This window comes from Sycon ciliatum, chromosome 1 (genome assembly GCF_964019385.1).
Source record: "Sycon ciliatum chromosome 1, ocSycCili1.1, whole genome shotgun sequence".
In the NCBI taxonomy this organism is placed as follows: domain Eukaryota; kingdom Metazoa; phylum Porifera; class Calcarea; order Leucosolenida; family Sycettidae; genus Sycon; species Sycon ciliatum.
In genome coordinates this window covers 83,322,502-83,342,346 of record NC_088643.1, presented here as the reverse complement: position 1 = coordinate 83,342,346, position 19,845 = coordinate 83,322,502, and the positions used below count along the sequence as shown (strand labels likewise).

Here is a 19,845-nt window from a genome sequence, read left to right as displayed (position 1 = left end):
GAAGTCGAATCGAAAATGGAATCAGACGAATGCAATGAACAAAACGTAAAACATGCTTGACATGATATGATTGCTTTTTTGAATTTATCCTGTATATTTTATACATGTATATCCTGTGTCCTGTGTTCGAGTCCCTTCCTTTTGGTGGTACTCCTTCCCCTTTCCACATTGTGTAGTTTGGATGTGCCATACCACTCCTCGTGAGATTCAAAGTTAGTCCTTGCCATGGCAGCATCTACAAGCCATGGGTGACAACTTTGAGCAAGAATTAACCACTTTCGTGGCTCGAAGGCGAAAGTTTTTCCCAATTTCAGAGCCGTCATGCACTATTGTTAGGTGTGATAATAGTAAGTGTTATGTACATGATTTAATTGGCTAGTGATCATACTTGTGATAGCTACTGAATCTGGGGATAGAACTGTTTCTCCCTTTGTGGACTCATCAGATAAATGAGGCCATACCTGATGGCAATGAAAATAATACTTCGAGTAGATAGTAGATACACACGCGCTCATGTACATGTATATAATTCTCAAAATCCTGAGTTAATCAGCGGGTTATTGTAGTGGTGATGCACTGTGCGACGTATCCATATGCAGAGTTGATGTATGAAAAGATAATTGTTAGCACACGGAACAACACTGAACCATGGATCATCATACACTGTACGGCACTTTGGACGACAAGCTGGAAAGAAGAAGTCAACAATACACAGACATTTGTTATCCAATCCGAAGTGCTGTACAGTGTATGAAGAGATAATTATTTTGGGCTTGGGTGGCGAGCCAATGTATTCATGGTTAAGACTAAGGACTGCTACGAGCTACCTCATTTTCCGGTGTGTTAGCCGCAGCAATGTCTAAGCCCCCCCCCCCCCCCTTTCGGGTCCTACATCCGTGTTTTTGTTGACAGAGGTATAAGCCGCACGTCAGACTTTGAACTTTTTGGCAGCCTATCGGTACATACAAGATATTACCAATAGTTTTATAAAAAAAAGTTTCAAAGCATGACTGAAGGCTGTGAAGTTCTAACGAAAGTTTCCTAGTCTGCAATCTGATCTGACAACATGTAGAGGATTCGTGCTAGTGCAGTTATGGCTTGCAGTCCACTGGTAAATAGTAGCCGAATGACACCATACATATACATGTATTATGCATGGAGCGCTGTATAGCGCTGATAGATACATATCCAGCATTCAGAGTCTAAGCAGCAGGGACGATTTTTGAGTGTTTTTATGCGTTCGAAGGTGCGGCTAACACCCCGGAAAAATACGGTATTTGTTGCTTAGCATTGTTTGCCTGTGTTTCCATAGGTTTTGCAGAGACAGGCAACCTGGAAGAGTATGTATCGCTGAATTATGAACAAAGAGAGCAGCGCTTACTGCAGGTGGGATGTGTTCATGCGACTCTCTTTGATTTGACTTTCTTGACCCTCTCTCACAGCTGTGCTTTTGCATTTTTGGGTATTGCACTAGTATGCTCTGTTCGCTGCTGTAATCTGTGATGTTTTCTCATCACTATGGTGGTAGTAGTAAGTAGGGCTCAAACGGTTAGTCCGATTAACCGGTTGCAGACCGGTTACGAAGAATTAACGGTTAACCGATAAAGATAACGGTTACGCAGTAACTATCAGGTCGCTGCAAAGTATACACTTTCGCAGGCTGTCGCACGCGTACACAATTTCTGGGCTGTCAACTCGGTCATATCTGGTCTCTTGGTGTGAGAGTATGTATGAATGAGCATGCAAGAGAATGTACATGTGTGCGTTGTACTGAATAGGGTACATTTTGTGAATGAGCCTCAGTAATAGTCAAATATACGGTTAAAAAAGAGTCCGCAGGATTGCCGTGGCTTATAGGTTATAACCGTTAAACCGACCGTTAGCTTAGCAGTTAACCGTTAGGGGTAAAACCGTGACCGTTTGAGCCCTAGTAGTAAGTGTCCTCACATTTCGTGGATTGTTTTGCGTCTTGTTGTTCTGCAGAATGTACGCATAGGCGATGTATTTGTCTGTGAGGTCCTTGATGTTCTGGACTATTCTGGACTTGATCTACGCTGTGTCGAGGTGCATTGTCTCATTGGCTCTAACCTGATCCTGCCGGTTTATACATCCATCCCGTGGCAGGTTAGTGAGAGAGAACACTGCTACTGCTGATGGTGGTGGTGCTGCTGCTGTATCTGAATTTGAGATTTGCCTAGTGGGGCAATAGGCTGATCCGCCATTTTAGGTGAAGATATTACAGTAGTATTGAAACAGGGCCAAAAAACCTCACTGTCTTGATTGCACAGTAATACACATGCCATCATCCGTCACCCGCCACTGGTCAAAATCGAGGGAATATACCCTCAGAGAATGTGCACTGGAGGAAGATGTTACTGTACTCCATCCAGTTCAGTAGCAGTGTAGCACGATCTAATGCAATACATGTACTTCAAGTAGTCGTTTTCAGTAAAAGCGGATGGCATGGAAGCTGTTAGTCCACTGTTTTCGTTACAGCTGCTTTAGTTTTAACGTGGAAAACCTCCGATTTATGAGCTGCAAACTTTCGTGAAGTTCAGCCAGGACAGGCACAAGATGGCAGCACTGAATCATGCTTTGTTTTGAATATATTTCTGTTGTCATCATTTGTGATGGGTTTGTGTACAGGTCACATGTCCAATCACGGAATTGCCTCGAGATGATGACAAGGAAGACTTGACAGAAGGCTTTGCAGCCGGTGATGTTCTTCGAGGTTGGTAACGTAGCGTCCAGGCTATATGGCGTTCCTGTGATCTGCTCAGCCTGCCAGTATTTTCATTCGTTTGAGGGAAAGATGCAAACGAAAAAAGTCTGAAGAAAAAAATTGACTGTCACCACCAGGACTCGAACCAGGGACCTTCGCTTCAGGCCAGCGATGCTCCAGCCTCTGAGCCTGCCAATATTCCTCTTTCTTTCTTTCTTTCTTTCTGACGGTCGTTTGTGAATTGTACCGGTAACCATCTCAAATATCTCATACAATTTCGATAGCAGTGAGACTTCAGTAGACCTTGGATACAGCACACGCTTATCTTTGCATCGGGTGTGAAGTATAGTCAGACCTCGCTTGTCCGGTCCTCTTTTATCCGGATCCCCCACCATCCGGAAGAAAATCGTTGGTTACCGATTTAGAGCATATGTCATGCATACATACAGTACGTGTGTTCGATTATCCGGTTCCCTCGCCTATCCGGATATTTTTGTGGAAAACGGATGTGTGCGGTTAAGCGAGGTATGATTGTACGTAGTGTGCATGTATGTAAACCCTGCACGAGACCGTACATTCTACTGAAGTTGCACAGTACACTGCCTGTAGTGATATGACAATAGGGCTTGAAAGTGATGACGTCAAAAACGGCCAGGGAGTAGTAAGTTGACATCAGATTTCTATTTTGGATCCACTAAGGTGTGACTTTGCTATTGCCTCAGTATGTGGGTGCATAGCAACTCACTCATGTCGTATGCAGGGGTGACTTTTACTTCGCCACCAGTTGTAACCCCGCCCCCAGTAGCCAAATCAGTCAGTTTCACTGGTTACATCACCTTGCTGTGAGTAAGACGGCTTGAAATGTGCTTGGATCCATACAAAAACTGGATCCAAGTGGATCCAGTTTTTGAATTTTTGAAATTGTTGCTATGCTGTGACGTAGCACTTTCAAGCCCTATATGGCTGTTGGGGCATCGCTCCTGACCATACCCTGTGCATGTACTGTATAGCAGGAAATTTTCGGACGATTTCGTACACGGCCTCTTTTGTACTAAAATTAATTCCGTACTAAAATTTGTTCCTGTGAAGTTATGTGCACTATACATGCGTACCGCATGCGAACACGTGCATTTAGCATGCAGCACTGTACGAAAATATAATCCGTAGGAAAGGTCGAAATTCGGCTTTGTCCGAAAATTTCCTGCTATACAGTATAATAATATTATCATTTGTTCAGCTTACTCTATGCCACTTTGCCCGCTTTGGCCAACCCAGTGACTTTATGGCACCTCGCTGTAGTAAGGGTAGATCCACTGAGGGTCATGTGTCTGGGGATCCTCCAGAAAGCTGTTCTGCTCCTCTAGAGCTTCTTGTTGGTGGCCGATTTATTGCGAGTGGCATGAATTTCAACATCATCTTGTCAATGTGCGCAATGTGTGTTTACTCCTTGCTTGTTGATGCATAGCTGTTGCCATTCATTGCCAGCGGTCAGATGGCGAAGATGGTGAGCGTGAAACAGCCTGGACCGTTTCCCTGCGAGCTCATCGTCTGAGCGACAAGCACCGTGACTCCATAGAGCTGGTAGGTGTAGATGTGTGTGCAATGGAATCCCCAGCGGGAAGTGGTTACAGAATGCACTGTTATGTATCACTATATAGAAACGCTCGGGGTAAACATTGGGTGTCTTCCCTGAGCCTTTCTTTCGAAGTTGCGGTTGTGTAGCGTGGCCCAAGTGGTTGGGCACACAACAACCAACAAGTCTCACCAGAGCAAGGAGAAGTGGTTGAAGAAATGAAGGATGATCTTTCTTCAGAGACAGAGCTTTTTATATGTGCCAAGACTAAGAGAGTTCAGGTTTCACATAACAACGAGCAACGGTTTAGACCAATGAGGAGATAGAGAGATGGCACAGATTCGGCCAATCAGAAGACATGTATTGGAAGAAAGTAAAGAAAAAAAGGAAAGCTTCTGAAAAAGGTAGGTTCGAACTTCACATGCAAAGGATACTAGTCTTATGACTGTACAGGTTTTAACACACCAAGCTACAGTGACACAGGCACTAGACTACAATGCAACAGGTACAAGGTTGAAGAATCTGCATGCTCTACATGGCCCCCTCCCAGATTGAATCACGTCCTCGTGATAATGTGAATATTGTAAAAATAAAAATGAAACGAAAGAACCCAAGGAAGAAGCTATATAAACTGTGTGTTAAATGCCAACCCAACACTATATCTAAAAAAAACTCAAATCTCAATCTCTCAAATCTTCACAAGAAAATTGTACATATCAATTGTTCTTGGCTCTCATTGACGGTATCGCACCGGCCTCTGGAGATTTGCCCGATTGCGTAAGTTATACCCACCTGCCTGTGGCATGATCGGAACGGCCGGCACAACGGGAGCTGCCGGAACAGCCGGGACTGGAACAGCCGGAACTGGAACAGCTGGAACTGCCGGAACTGGAATAACCGGAACTGCCGGAACCGGAACAGGCGGAACTGGAATAGCCGGAACTGCGTCTTGCACGTAATCAATTAGCGCCGGTTGAGGTAGGTGTGCTGGCACTGGAGCGTGCTGCTCCTCCGGTACTCGAGTCGTTGACTTGAGCCGGTTGATGTGCACCACCTGGAGTTTCCCCGTATCACAGTGCTCAATCCTGTACACCACGTCATCGATCACCTCGACAACTCGATACGGCCCGGTCCATGGCTTGAGGAACTTCTTTGTGTTGCCTGCTTTCACAGCTGGGTTGTGTAAGCGCACCTTGTCATTGATCGCAAACCGTGGCTTGGTCGTCTTTGCATCATAGTAGTCCTTCTGACGTTTCTGTGCTTTAGCGCCAGCTGATCGAGCGTGAGAAAATGCCTGCTGCAAGGAGATCTCGAGACCAATCATATAGTCAGGTACAGATTTGACATGTTCTCTGGAGTCGTTAAACATAATATCCACTGGCAACTTAAGCTCTCTGCCGAACATCAATCTAGCTGGGGTTTCCTTGGTTGAACTATGTACGCTACTACGATACGCCAGTAAACAGCGTTGAATATGCAGGTCCCAGTCATTGTGATTGGCATTGACTCTGGCACTCAGCATGTTCTCAAGTGTACGATTCATCCGTTCAACTAAACCATCACTAGAAGGATGATATGGAGTCGTGCGTGTCTTCTTCATATCTAACAGTTCACAGATGGATTTGAACAAATTTGACTCAAATTGCGCACCTTGATCAGTGTGGATAGACAGTGGCACACCGTAGCGACAAATGAAACCATCAATCAGTGCCGAAGCTATTGTCCTAGCAGTCATATCCGGGATGGCAAACGCTTCTACCCACTTCGTGAAATAATCAGTAATCACAACAATGTAGAGGTTACCTCGATTTGTTCTGGGCAGTGGTCCCATGATGTCCATCGCGACACGTTGCAGTGGAAAGGATGGTTGGTCCACCTTCATCGGAGCGCGAGCGGTTGGTGCTGGGGTACGCCTAGCTGAACAAAGCGCACACGCCTTGCAATGCAGCTCAATGTCAGACGACATAAAAGGCCAATAGAATCTAGCTTTCACCTTCTCTAGAGTACGTTCAGTAGCGAGGTGGCCACCACTACACTCATTGTGCATCCCAGTCATAATTCTCTGTCGCAAACTGACAGGTACAACAAGTTGCAGAAATGAGTTGCTACCATCTACTGAAGTGTACGTACGATACAATAAGCCATCTTGCAGAACCAGCCGTTTCCACTGACTCCACAGACGTATCAAGGTTAATGATGCTCCTTTCATAGCACTATCACTGCGTTTAGGCCTGTCTAACAATGCTTGTTGCCAACCAATCATGCAGTCAATGTCACTGTCTTCCGCTTAAGCTCTGCGAATATCTTCTGCACTAAAAAAATCTGCCCAATTGCTTCCAAGTAAATTGCTATCATCATTCGCATGTTCTGCAGGTTGTGATTCAACGTCAACATTACCCACGTATGCTTGATGTCCAGAATCCTGCGTCAATGCATCACCAGCTGCTGTATCCGGAGAGACTGATGGCACGGCTGTAGGGACAGGAATGGAAGACTGGGAAGGACAGACAACAGTAATATTTGGATCCATTACTGAAGGCTCGGCAGTGGTCGATGCAGGATGCTCCGAATTGTCCGCAGGTTGGCTATGGAACCGTGACAATGCATCTGCGTTGGCATGCTGAGTACCTCTACGGTGGACAGTTGTGAAATCGAACGCTTCTAGTTTCTCCAACCATCTCGCCAGGATACCTTCCTAATCCTTGAAAGACTTCAACCAGAGAAGGGCTTTGTGATCGGTTCGCAAGGTAAAGTTTGCACCCAGCAAATAATGTTTGAAGTATTGCACAAAGAAGACCACTGCATACATCTCACGCCGAGTTGTGCCGTAGCGACGTTGGCTCTTACTAAGTGAACTACTAGCATACGCAATTACCTGCTCTCTGCCCTGATCGTCAACCTGCGATAGAGTTGCACCAATACCAGTGTCAGAAGCATCCGTGTCCAGGATAAACTTGCGGGATGGATCCGGGTACGTCAGGACAGGAGATGACGTGAGCTTCTGCTTCAGGATATCGAACGCTTGCTGACACTCATCCGTCCACGAAAAGCTTGCCTGTTTCTGCATTAGCTTGTGTAGCGGTGCTGCAATTGTCGCGAAGTCCTTGATGAACCGCCTGTAGTAGGAAGCAAAACCTACAAATCGACGAACCTCGGTTGCAGAGCTAAGTGGTTTGAGACTGGTGACCGAACTGCAATTCTTGGGATCAGGGCTCACACCACCTCCCTTGAACACATGCCCAAGATACGTAACCGACTTGCTCAGAATCTGGCACTTACGAGGCTTGACCTTCAAACCTGCTGCCCGGAATTTTTCAAACACTAGGCGCAGTCTAACCAGATGTTCTTGAAATGTTTTCGAGAAAGTTATGGTGTCATCTATGTACGCTGAACATACGCTTGGCACAAGATCACCCAGAACCATGGTCATCAGGCGCTGGAAAGTTGCTGGGGCATTGCACAACCCAAATGGCATGACTTTCCATTCAAACAATCCAAATGGAGTGACAAATGCTGATTTCGCCCTTGCTGCATTAGTTAGCTCTACCTGCCAGTAACCGGATGCAAGATCTAGGGTTGTGAAATACTGTGCGTCACCCATGTTGTCTATCGCATCATCAATCCGCGGAATGGGGAATGCGTCTCTGACAGTTACAGCATTGAGTTTGCGATAATCGACACATAGTCTAATAGCTCCATCAGGCTTCCGAACAACAACAATAGGGGCTGCCCAAGGACTGTTGGAAGGATCGACTAAACCCTCAGCTAAAAGCTGCTCAACATGTTCACGAACCTCATTGGCATGGTGAAGCGGCAATCGTCTAGGGGCTTGGCGAATAGGCTGGCTGCTAGTGGTCTCGATGTCGTGTTTGGCAACACCGGTAGAGCCAAGATCCATTGCTTCCGTTGAAATTATGTCGCTGAACTCCGAGAGAAGAGACCTGACGGCTGCTGCCTCTTCTGTATCGAGATGACTAAGGTCAAACAACTCAACAGGGTCAGAACACATATCAGCAGCATTACAGCTTTCAGCAGTACAATCACGCTCATCCGCGGCTTCTGCGGCTTTCTCAACAAAGCAAGATTCGAACATGCCAACAACTGTACCCTTGTTTATAGTGACAGGCCGTGGTAGCAGGTTCTGCAACCTGACAGGAACAGTACTGTTCTCACTCACGGTCGTGACCACTCTAGCTGCACTGACACAAAATTTATCTACGAACGAATCTGTTGGCTCTACCATTCCGCACGATGGAGACATAAACTCAGTGTCACGTAATCTACCTTGCGTTATCAACTGAGAATAGCCCTGTAGAACAACAGATTCAGCCAATTGCACTGGAATGGGGTCGGTTTCCACTCTCTGACATGAAAGGTGCTTGGGCCCAACTCCCTGTGTTAATGGAAGGGTCTGATTGCTCAAGCGCAGACAGCCTTGTCCCAGATCCATAATACAACCGTGCCTACGGAGGAAGTCTATGCCTAATAGTACGTCAGGCTCAATGTTTGCAACTACCATAGTGTGCTGAAGTTGGAGGCTGCCAAACTCTAGGTGCACATCCACCGCTCCTTCCACAGTCACGCCACTGCCATCAACACTTCGGACTGATGTAGAAATTTTGTTTAATTTTATATGCTTATGTTGTTGATAGAATGCTGAGCTGACAAACGAAATCGAACTTCCAGAATCAACTAACATGTGGACATCAGTTATGCATATTGAACTTACTTTGCCGATAACATACTGGCAACTGTCAACAGCAACGGAATGGCATACTACATCGGAAGGCGCGGCGGGCAGCACTTCCGGGCCATGGTGGTTTGGAGCTGACTCTGGACCCTCTATGCCAACTCCCGGCCGTTTCCCGAAGGGCGCTGACGTTGTCCCCGGGATGGAGGTGCAGTTGGGCAGTACGCAATCAGATGTTCGGCACTCCCACAATGGTAACAGCGGCGCTGTTGTTGGGGTTGCTGCTGGGGTTGCTGCAGCGGTCGCTGCAAAGATGACAGAGCGGTTTCCAATCGTTCCATCCTTACTAATAAGGCATCCAAACGATCTTCCCTGGCAGCACAGACAGCCGCGGCCACTGGCTGAGACGCACTAGTAGTAGCGTCCGCTTGGAGTATGGCAAGTGCTCGAAGTCCTTGCTGCAGTGCCTGGTCAAGAGTTCGGGGGTCTTGGCGACGTACCTCCATGCGCAACTCTCTGCTGTCCAGACCTTCAATGAATTGGTCACATGCCAGCTGGTCCTGCACGAGGTTTGGCAAGGTAGGGTACGCTCTGCGAGACAATCGGCGAATCACCTCGCAGTAATCAGACAACGCCTCCTCACCTCGCTGTCGTCTGGCCTTCAATTCCGCTCTGTGGAGGTCGGTCCTGACGGGTGGAGCAAACCGACCCTCCAGAGCTACCAGTAATTGCTGAACATCCTGGCGTGTCGCGACAGGAAGCGACTGGTAGTAGCACTGCGCATTATCTATCAAGTACAACGGGATGTACTGTGCCTGGTCCTGCGGCGTCCACTGATTAACCAGGTAAACTTGAGTGAAGTGGTCACGCCAAGTAGTCCAGTCCGAGGCTGCTCCACCATCAAAACGTTCCGGAGTTGCCCATGGCCAGATGGGTCGAACGGGAGCTGGCTGGGCGGGCTGAACTGGCTGGGCGGGCTGAACTGGCTGGGCGGGCTGAACTGGCTGGGCTGGCTGCACTGGCTGGGCGGGCTGAACTGGCTGGGCTGGCTGGGCTGGCTGAACTGGCTGGGCTGGCTGAGCTGGCTGGGCTGGCTGGGCAGGACGGGGCGGCTGGGCCGGCGGTACTTGCTGGTTAGGCTGTGCTTGGGCCATTCCGAACCAGGAATCACTTCACATTGTCACAACAACAAAAACATAGCATGAAAAAAAAAACCCGAAACATCCACCGCTGCCACCAGTTGTAGCGTGGCCCAAGTGGTTGGGCACACAACAACCAACAAGTCTCACCAGAGCAAGGAGAAGTGGTTGAAGAAATGAAGGATGATCTTTCTTCAGAGACAGAGCTTTTTATATGTGCCAAGACTAAGAGAGTCCAGGTTTCACATAACAACGAGCAACGGTTTAGACCAATGAGGAGATAGAGAGATGGCACAGATTCGGCCAATCAGAAGACATGTATTGGAAGAAAGTAAAGAAAAAAAGGAAAGCTTCTGAAAAAGGTAGGTTCGAACTTCACATGCAAAGGATACTAGTCTTATGACTGTACAGGTTTTAACACACCAAGCTACAGTGACACAGGCACTAGACTACAATGCAACAGGTACAAGGTTGAAGAATCTGCATGCTCTACAGTTGTTTGGTAGAGAGATCGCTCAATTGAACACCGTGATTGCCTCCTTTTATAAATTGAAGCATCGTATCAAGATTCTGTATGGGTATTCCTGTATTCCCGGCCACTATCCCTGACCCATTGCAAATACGCTTCATTTTTGACATGCAGTATTGAACTTTTCTGCAAGGGATGAAATGAAGACAGTATGGGTGTACTGCTTTCTAAGATGAACCGTAGCATGGCGCTGAGTGCATTCTACTAGTCAGCAAGGGTTTGTGAGTGACTACTAGTGGGTTTGTGAGTGACTACTAGTAGTAGTAGGACGAAAACGAACGTTCAACTCCCTGTACTATACTTCAGTAGATGTCTCGGAAAGACATACGTGTATTGCCATTCTGTGATGACTTGAAGGCAGCACCGGTTCTTTTCCATTTGTTTGATGTTCGTCCATCTCAGGGTTTGCTCGGCCATGATGAAGGAGAGTCCACTTTGGTCAGGTCAGTAGCATGTCTTCTTGTCTATGCAGTGTGGTATTAAATATTAACCCAGGAGTACAAGTTGTACAATACAGTCGACTCCACTTATAACGAACTCTCATGTTGCGAATTTCTTGATATAGCAAACCATTTTTCATGTCCCTTGTTGAACTTGAACCCGTACAAAGTTGACCCTTTGTAGTGAACAGTTTTCGTTTATAATGAACACTATCTTGTAGGGCCTCATGAAAACCAAGTGCAACATGCAGTCATGGGCCACATGCCAGTCATGCCGTGTTGTTTGTATGTGTGAGTGCTTTTCTGTTATATTAAAGAGCTTCGGCTATAAAGAAGTTAAAGAACGCTAATTCTCCTACACGATGGTGTTCGTTATATCAGGAGTCAACTGTACCGGGAGTTGACATAGTCGCCGTGCCTGGGTTGCCTCGGATTCTCACATGACAGCATTGGTATTGTAATATTCCCTGGACAAGACCTTGGCAGCATTTTTCAAATAATCGGAACCGATGATCGGATCAAGAAGTTAGTTAGTTTCGTTGACAAGTAAGTCAACATGTCCGCTCTCACTGTTGTGTGTTTGGTTGTTGCTCCTTGTTACAGAGTGGACAAAGCTTTATGTCAGCAGTACACTGGTAGTGATAAAGTGGTGCACTATGGAGCAGCGCCATCAGTCAAAACAGATGGAGACTGCGGAACACGCTTCATCGATCGCATCTGCAGCCAGGCGGCCTTCCGCAACCCGGCCTGTGTCAGCAGTCTCACGCAAGAGCTGGCCATCAATACTTCCAAGCCTTGTACTCTTCTCGAGTATGGAACCAAGTGAGCTTGTTGGGGTGGGTAGGGGAATTTCTACCTCTATTTTCGTTGCATCAGAGTTTTGTGGGTATTAAACGTTTGTATTCTGAGCAGCTGAGTTTGGAATACTAGTCCCCAGGGTGTAGCTTGGAAAAATGCTTACAGGCACCCATGAGTTCTTTTGGGAGGTACATGTAGTACAACTGTACAACGTAGTTGACCTGAGCAGTGTTCAAGTGAGTTCAGTGTTCTTCACGTCATGATCTGTATGTAACCATGGTAACTCTGCTGCTGCTGCTGCTGCTGCTGTTGTTGTTGCTGGTGTTGTTGTTGTTGTTGTTGTTGTTGTTGTTGTTGTTGTTGTTGTTGTTGTTGTTGTTGTTGTTGTTGTTGTTGTTGTTGTTGTTGTTGTTGTTGTTGTTGACGTCTAAGGTTGGCTCGGCTAGATGAAACGGAGAAGTACCTTGGGTTGCGTGCACGGCATGTGCGTGAGCTGTCACGTGAAATGTGAGTACCTTTCTTCATCTTGGCTAAATATTTGACGTGCAGCAAACTCTCGGAAGACGAAACGTATTATTTTATGTGACGAACAGAAAAACAAGATATACGTGTGACCCTCATGTTTGAAAACCTGAGACATACCTAATGCATCATGTTTCGGTTATTGGAGGTAGTCAGTCTTCTCTGCACTTCTCAAGAACTCCCATGGTGCAGCACACGACTGCATTCGTGCAGAACAAAGTCTCCCCCCCCCCCCCCCCCCCAGTTTGGGGTCCATCAGCTTGAACCACGAAACCTTACATAATCCTGAAACCTGGCTGAATTCAAAACTTCGTTTCTTGCGAGTACAAGTATTTTGAAGTACATGAGCAGAATTGTAGAGCAAGGACAAGCCTGATGGCGTCAAGAAATTTCTGAAGACAAGGAGACGGCGTTGCAGAAAAATGCAAAAGCTATGCACCCATTGATATTGATTATTACCTGTACATACTGTATACGTAGTCAAGTGGTGTGAGTGCGTGTGGGCTTGTGTACATGTATATGAAGAGAAGAGGTCCAGTTAAATTATGTTGTTTTTCATGCCAAAGCAATCTTTAGACAACCGATAAAAAGCGCCGGAATTGATCATTGCATGTACATATCTATGCCTGTGCCCGTGTCCGGTTCATGGGGGTTTAGGCCTAGTGAAACATAGCAATGCTGCTGCTTTGATAAAGATACCTTGAAGCTAGCCTTAAAGGGGAAGTAGTTAAGGCAAAAATCAAAATTTCACCAGTGGTAGTCTTCGGGGTGCTGAGTCGAATGGTCGTGGTCCGAGGAAGCTGAGACGCTCCCTTCCTACTTGAATCCCAATCGAACTCGCGCACTTCCACCGAAACTGGGTGACTGCGCCCTACTAGATGGGGATTTGTATGCAAAATGTCACTAAAAGCGCCATTTCGTTCTTGTTAAAGCACGGCTGACCGCGATTGGCCCATATGTTGTAGTCTTTTGGACGCTGAGTCGATTGGTTTTGGTCCGAAAAGGCTGCGATGCAGCGTTCCTCCTTTATTCCCAATCGAACATGGTTGAACAAGCGGTCACGTGCTCCTGCGTACACCAGTCACCTGGTCACCGTGCCTGCAGGGTACAACTTACTAGCCTGTTTGACCTTTTTTGGGTGCAGTCCTGTCACTCGAGTTGAACCTTGGTGTGAAAGTTGTCGCCTGCTGGCGTGGTGACCAGGTGATTTGGGCACCCAGGAGCACGTGACCGCTTGTTCAACCATGTTCGATTGGGAATAAAGGAGGAACGCTGCATCGCAGCCTTTTCGAACCAAAACCAATCGACTCAGCGTCCAAAAGAACATATGGGCCAATCGCGGTCATCCGTGCTTTTATAAGAACGAAATGGCGCTTTTAGTGACATTTTGCATACAAGTCCCCATCTAGTAGGGCGCAGTCACCCAGTTTCGGTGGAAGTGCGCGAGTTCGATTGGGATTCAAGTAGGAAGGGAGCGTCTCAGCTTCCTCGGACCACGACCATTCGACTCAGCACCCCGAAGACTACAACTGGTGAAATTTTATTTTTTGCCTTAACGTCCCCTTTAAGTGCACGAGAATTGTCAACCACCGCCAGCCAGGACTCTGTTGTGAGTGCATTGATGTATTCCCCAAACATCTGCATGTTCTATTATCAGAATGGAGGAAGGCATCGATCTCATGAAGCGGGGTCAGCAAAAGGAAGCGTTTGAACGACTTGACACGGCTGTGAAGACCGATCCCAAGAATGCTGATGCTAGAGTTGCTCGCGGTGCTCTGTAAGTCCTAGTACTTCCTAAATGACTTGACTACTTTTAAAGAAAGAGAAAGAGGTCAAAATTGGAGGCGTATCCAATTTTGAAGAAGTGTCAGCACCGACGCAACCCACACAGTCAAGTACTACAGTAAATGAAACAGATTAGGCTGGATGGTGTTGTCAAATGAAAACTGGAAACTGTCCAGATGTCTGTTCGAGGCATCACGCAATGCAAACACACACCAAGAACCTGTCGCCCGACGGCTTGTGAATGATGCAGGACGTGTATTGACTTCGTCCTTTGAACGAGAGGTCCATCTCGTCTATTGATACTTCATGATTGTGAAAATAGACCGCGTTTGACTTCCGCTCCCGCTCATCTAGTAGTGGTCGGACCTTGATTAATAAGAATCGTCCACTTTCACTCCTTGTGTTTCGAACTACAGGCACCAGGGTGTGTGTGTGGGGGGGGGGGGGGGGGGTATTTCAGATCCTCTTCCTCCGCGCTCCATTTGCAACATGAGCAATATCGTCTTCTCTGTGATCCTGATCACGAATACAATTTACGTCAATGTCACTACCACCACCATCACTCCCGTCATCATTCACGGTCACAGACAATCCAGAAAACGATAACTAAAACTAATGGCAAATCCTAGGCTACATGTAGGATCACAATTTTAACAAAACCTCACCGCCCAAATTGGACTGGAAATTCACCACACGGCATTTGTAAAATTGCACAACACATGGGCAGCCATGCCATTATTCGCGGCAACCCCACGAGACTAAAAAAAGAGAGAATATGTTTGTGATCGAATTGTGAACTTTTGAAGTGCAAAATTATGGCCGCAATCCTGCACGTAGTATTTGCTGGATTATTGTAAAAAGAGATACCAACTTGTCTCCAACCATGCATGTTGCATGAACAGCTCTGAACAGTTGTGCACTGAGCACTCTCCCAGCAACGGTATCTACCTCTATGTATTAATATTCAGATTGTTGTTGATGACATTAAATGAGCACTGATCCCCTTGTGCCCGTCTTGGCCATTGGCTTTGGTCTAACTGATGTGTGTATTCAGGCATGCCAATCGCGGAGACTTTGCACCGGCCATCCGTGATTTTGACGAGGTTGTGCAGAGTGTGCCGGACCATCAAAATGCACGGCAGTACTGGGCAGACACCAAAGTTGCCTTCGCAAGAAAGTGAGTACATGTCTCCATCTGGTCTAGTGTCTCCATCTGGTATATTTTGTTTAACCTTTGAGGGAAACTAGCAGATGTGTCGATCACCGTCTCAGTGTGACCTTGTGATGGTGTATACACATCTTAATCCTTGTACCTCACAAGGTGTGTGTGTGGGGGGGGGCTTTGGTCAGTTTAGTAGTCCATTCAGTCATCTTTCTAGGATCCTGAATCTACCCTCTCCCGGGGAGACCTGCATAATCAGTTTCTGGCAGTGTGTAAAGTGGATGTGTGTGTGTGTGCGTGCTTGTTTGGGTGGGTGTGTGGGTGGGTGTATGTGTGTGGGTGTACATGTGTGCGTAGTACTACATACATACTCAAGTACACATATAACTGTATGTGTTGATGCATGTGTTGATGCGTGTGTTGATGCGTGTCCGGGTTGCTGTTAGACTGGAGCGTACCATGAAGCTGCAGCAGGCGTTTGATCATGTGCTGGATGTCCTCCGCAAGCTGCCTAATCATGCCGCTGGTCTGGAATTGGAGAAGCAGCTGAAGCCTCATGTATCGTTGGTAAGGTGTTATTTGCTACTGTGCGTAAGGAAAGCTTGTGAACATGTTGTGACGCCCGTGTGCACAGTTTCTATGAGATGAATGTAGCCTGTAAAGTGTACTGGCTTCATGACGCATGCCAAGACACAGCTATGCTGATAATATTGTGCATTTTTTGACTACGCTGGGCGGGGGTACTGGTGTGGGTGCTTTTCTCTCGGCACTCTGACATCTCACCGCATCGCCATTCCCTTCCCCAGGCTCTCGCAATGGTCATCGATCCCTGATCCATGCTGCAGACACGTTGTGGTGTGCGACCAGTGGAGTTGCTTTGGTCATCAGTGGAATCAGATGCCTGCATGTAAAAGTATTTTAGTAGGACAAATTGTGAAATTGAGGCTGTTTTTTTCTTTTTTTCTTTGTTTTACTGTGTTCACATTCCCAGCTCGAAAATAATAAAGAAAGACAATTCTGTTGTGGCATCTTAGTTGGATTCCAGGCGTGGTATTGTTTATTGTAATGGTGGTGGTCATAGTTCCTGACTGGTTTCTTTTCATCTTTCTCTGCCATTACTCTTTGCATTCGTCCACTGTATGTCCATCTGTGCCACCATCCCAACAATGCACGGTGCAAGTCGAGGTAAGTGGTTGCGTGTGCCCGTTTGTGTGTATGGATATGTGTGCATGTTTGTGCGTGTTCCTATGCGCGTGTATGCAAATCTGTTTGCTTTTCACTTGAACTTTTACCGGCATCTGTCGTGTTGGATCACGGGACGCTGATGATATTTGATACATACCCTATAATGCTGGGGTCTGGGATATTTGTAAAATTCCGATGTCTTTTTTCAATTTGTGGATTGTGTGTATATGGATGTGATTCCATGGGAGAGGGTTTTTTGTGCTGTCTGTATGTTTGTTCTGTAAAACTGTATAACTCCCATTCTTTTGGTTTGCAACTGCGGTGTTCCACGTGTGTCGTGTGGAATGAATGCTATGACTGGTGTGTTGTTTTATACACATGAGTGTGTATGTATGCATGTGTATGTGTGTGCATGTGTGTGTGTGTATGCGCGCGTGTGTATGTGTGTGCTTGTATATGTGTGCGTGCGTGTGTATGTGTGCGTACGTGTGTATGTGTGCGCACGTGTGTGTGTGTACTGATGTTTGTATGTTGTGCTGCTTCGTCTCCTGTTTGTTTGGTCCACCTGAATTTTGACATTGTATGATTGTGTGTGTGCGCTCCTGACCACCTGTGTTGCTCACTATGTTCTGTGATGGGTACATTTCGGCGCTTACGTTCGCTTGCATGCGGTATTTCTGCATACCTGCCCAATTATGCGCACACATATTGTGCACACTCATTGGGCTGTTGCTGCTGTGGCTTGCTGGCACCGCCGCCACTGCTACTGCTGGTGGTGCCGGTGATGATGATGATGCTGCTACTATTTGCCCTGGTGCCTGGCATGGACACTTGCTTGATATCCGTGTGCGGATGCTTCATATGCATGTGTACACTGCAACCGCTTGGCTGCTTTACTGACAACTGGCGGCGGTACTGTGTCATGATACCTCCCTTCCCTTGTCCCTGTCCACTACCCGTGGTGTACTGATGCTATCTCTGTCTGGTTTTTACGGCTTTCCCGTGATATTACTTTAATACCGCATTTGCTGTGCTCTATTGTCATCTCATTTGCCCGTTGATTCCATTCCCATTCCCTGTGTGGACCATCCTTCCTGCCGTGTATCATGCGATCCTTCTTGCCATGGTAATTTTCTCACTCGCCCCTCTCTCTTCTTTCTCTTCCTTATCCGAATCATTACCTATTTTCCATGAAATGTACGGCCCTGCTCGTACACATCCTTTCTTGTTACCTCGCACACTGCTGGTCCTCTCATTATATTATAACTTCTGCTCTGTGGAGGTCTCACCCGAGCAGTCAACACCATCAACAGCCCACCGACGGACGTCCTTGACGACATCAACAGCAGCCGCAACATCGACGGATGGGAGCCAATGGCCAGGTCGTCAGCCACACTGTCATGTCCCGAGTGATGCCGGTAGTGGGCGCTCCGACTTCAGTTCTGAGGACTCCAGGTCGTCAGCATCTGTGTCGTCATCACCGCGCCACGCTGATTCTCACAAACGTAAGCGATCACGTAAAGCTGCTTCGGACTCGGCCGCACGTCTCGGCAGGGAGCATAAGCACTACAGGAAAAAGAAGAAGAAGAAACGGCACTACTATACGTCGTCCGCAACATCTGATGCTGATAGGTAAGTGTTTGGTTTAGTCATTGATCTCAGGTGCTGCGTGAAAAGTAACACTATAGGCTTTGCGTGTACGCCATGTGAATCTCCACAGAATGGTTTGTGTATCCTGTGGCGAAAGAAAGCATATCCGATCCTGGCCACTCGTTTGTACATGTGTATTGCCTGTGGCTTCTGGCGCGGCATAAGTAAAAGATGACTTTTCAGTCCAGCCTGATCTGGGTATCTGGGTATTTGCCATCTTGCCATACATGATCCTGTGACATGTTGGGTGTATTGTAAATGCATGGCCAAGGGCGGTTAGCTGCATTTGTACAGTGCTCCTTCCCCTTGGCCTTGCCATGCTTTCATATATTATGTGCGTGCGTGTGCGTGAGTGTGTGCGTAAAGCCTGATTCATACTTCATTTCGCGTACGGGGAAACGAGTCGCGTCGCGAAAAAGTTGACTTGAGCTCAACTATGTAGCATACGGGAAGTTATCGCGCGACGATCGCACGATGACTTTCCTGTGTGCGAAGTGAAGTATGAGTTGGCCTTAATTAATGCCACAGGTATTTATCTTGGTCATAAGTGATCGAAAACAGTGACCTTGATGATGAACAGTCGACTCCACTTATAACGAACTCGCATATAGCAAATTTCATGATATATAGCGAACCGTAGTCCATACCGAATTGACCCATAGTAGCGACCATTTTTCGTTTATAACAAACCATAATCTTGATGGGCCGCGTGTAACTGAAGTGCACTCATACAGTCATGGACAATATGCCAGTCATGACTTGCTGATGGTATAACCAAGAGTATGTAAGCCCCCAAGAGTGTACAACTCTGCATATGGGGTCTCCGACGGAGAATACTCACATCACTTGCCCCGGGTACGCTAAAGGTTGGCGTGCGCGCAATCCGAATATCTGCCATGATTATGCTGGTGAGTTGCATACGCGTAGTAAATTTCTGTTAGGGAGTGCTTTTTTTATTACTCCGCTGCTCGTTAAAAACGAGCTCGAAGCGTACAACTGGGACACTAAACCACGTGATGTGAGTTTTTGCCGTCGGCAAACCCCATAGAAATGGTATCAGAAGTTTCACGCTCTTGGGGGCTTATATACTCTTGGTATAACTACAATTTAATGTGAGTACATTTATGGTACAGCAAACTTCGGCTATCAAGAACTAATTTTCCTGCCCAATATTGTTCGTTACATCAGGAGTCGACTGTAGTTGTCCATGTACACTTAGTGGCAGACTAAGTTTTGTTCATTTCTTCTTCCTCTTTTTTCTGTTTCTGTCTGTTGACAGTGGAAGTTCATCTGACTCTCATCGGCATGTACGAAAGGCAGAGAAAAAGCAACGGACATCCTTGAAGACAAAGCACCATAAAGCGAAGAAACGCAAGCACAAATCTGGCAAGAAGCACCATTGACCAATCCATGTCAACCAAGTACGAGTGTTGTGTGTCTTCAGATTTTAGCGAGCAGTGAGTTGTCATGGTAACGAATCATTTATGCAAACAAGCATTAGTGGCCTTTCTTGTGTGGGAGTATGTCAATGCCTTTGAAGGCTGAATCGTGTACCATACGTGTAGTGTATGAGTATGTCAATGCCTTTGAAGGCTGAATCGTGTACCATACTTGTAGTGTGTGAGTATGTCAATGCCTTTGAAGGCTGAA

General features: G+C 46.8%; 1 protein-coding gene across 1 annotated transcript; it reads left to right on the top strand.

The window, feature by feature from the left end:
• The first annotated feature begins 90 nt into the window (after positions 1 to 90).
• On the top strand, positions 91 to 19,689 carry LOC135805914 (tetratricopeptide repeat protein 14-like). The gene is made up of 13 exons (XM_065320034.1): positions 91 to 347; positions 1,313 to 1,386; positions 1,984 to 2,124; positions 2,647 to 2,731; positions 4,188 to 4,303; positions 11,056 to 11,096; positions 11,697 to 11,915; positions 12,324 to 12,398; positions 14,071 to 14,190; positions 15,253 to 15,375; positions 15,807 to 15,927; positions 17,828 to 18,177; positions 19,475 to 19,689. Exons 1-13 carry the CDS (start codon positions 245 to 247, stop codon positions 19,596 to 19,598), a joined length of 1,692 nt encoding a protein of 563 aa, XP_065176106.1. The 5' UTR covers positions 91 to 244; the 3' UTR covers positions 19,599 to 19,689.
• The last annotated feature ends 156 nt before the right edge of the window (positions 19,690 to 19,845 follow it).

Excerpts from the sequence above, each read along its gene's own strand:
- LOC135805914 (XM_065320034.1), top strand. The coding sequence starts at position 245 with ATGGGTGACAACTTTGAGCAAGAATTAACCACTTTCGTGGCTCGAAGG. Across the intron at positions 2,732-4,187 it reads AGCCGGTGATGTTCTTCGAG|CTGTTGCCATTCATTGCCAG; the intron begins GTTGGTAACGTA and ends GTTGATGCATAG. Across the intron at positions 18,178-19,474 it reads GCAACATCTGATGCTGATAG|TGGAAGTTCATCTGACTCTC; the intron begins GTAAGTGTTTGG and ends GTCTGTTGACAG.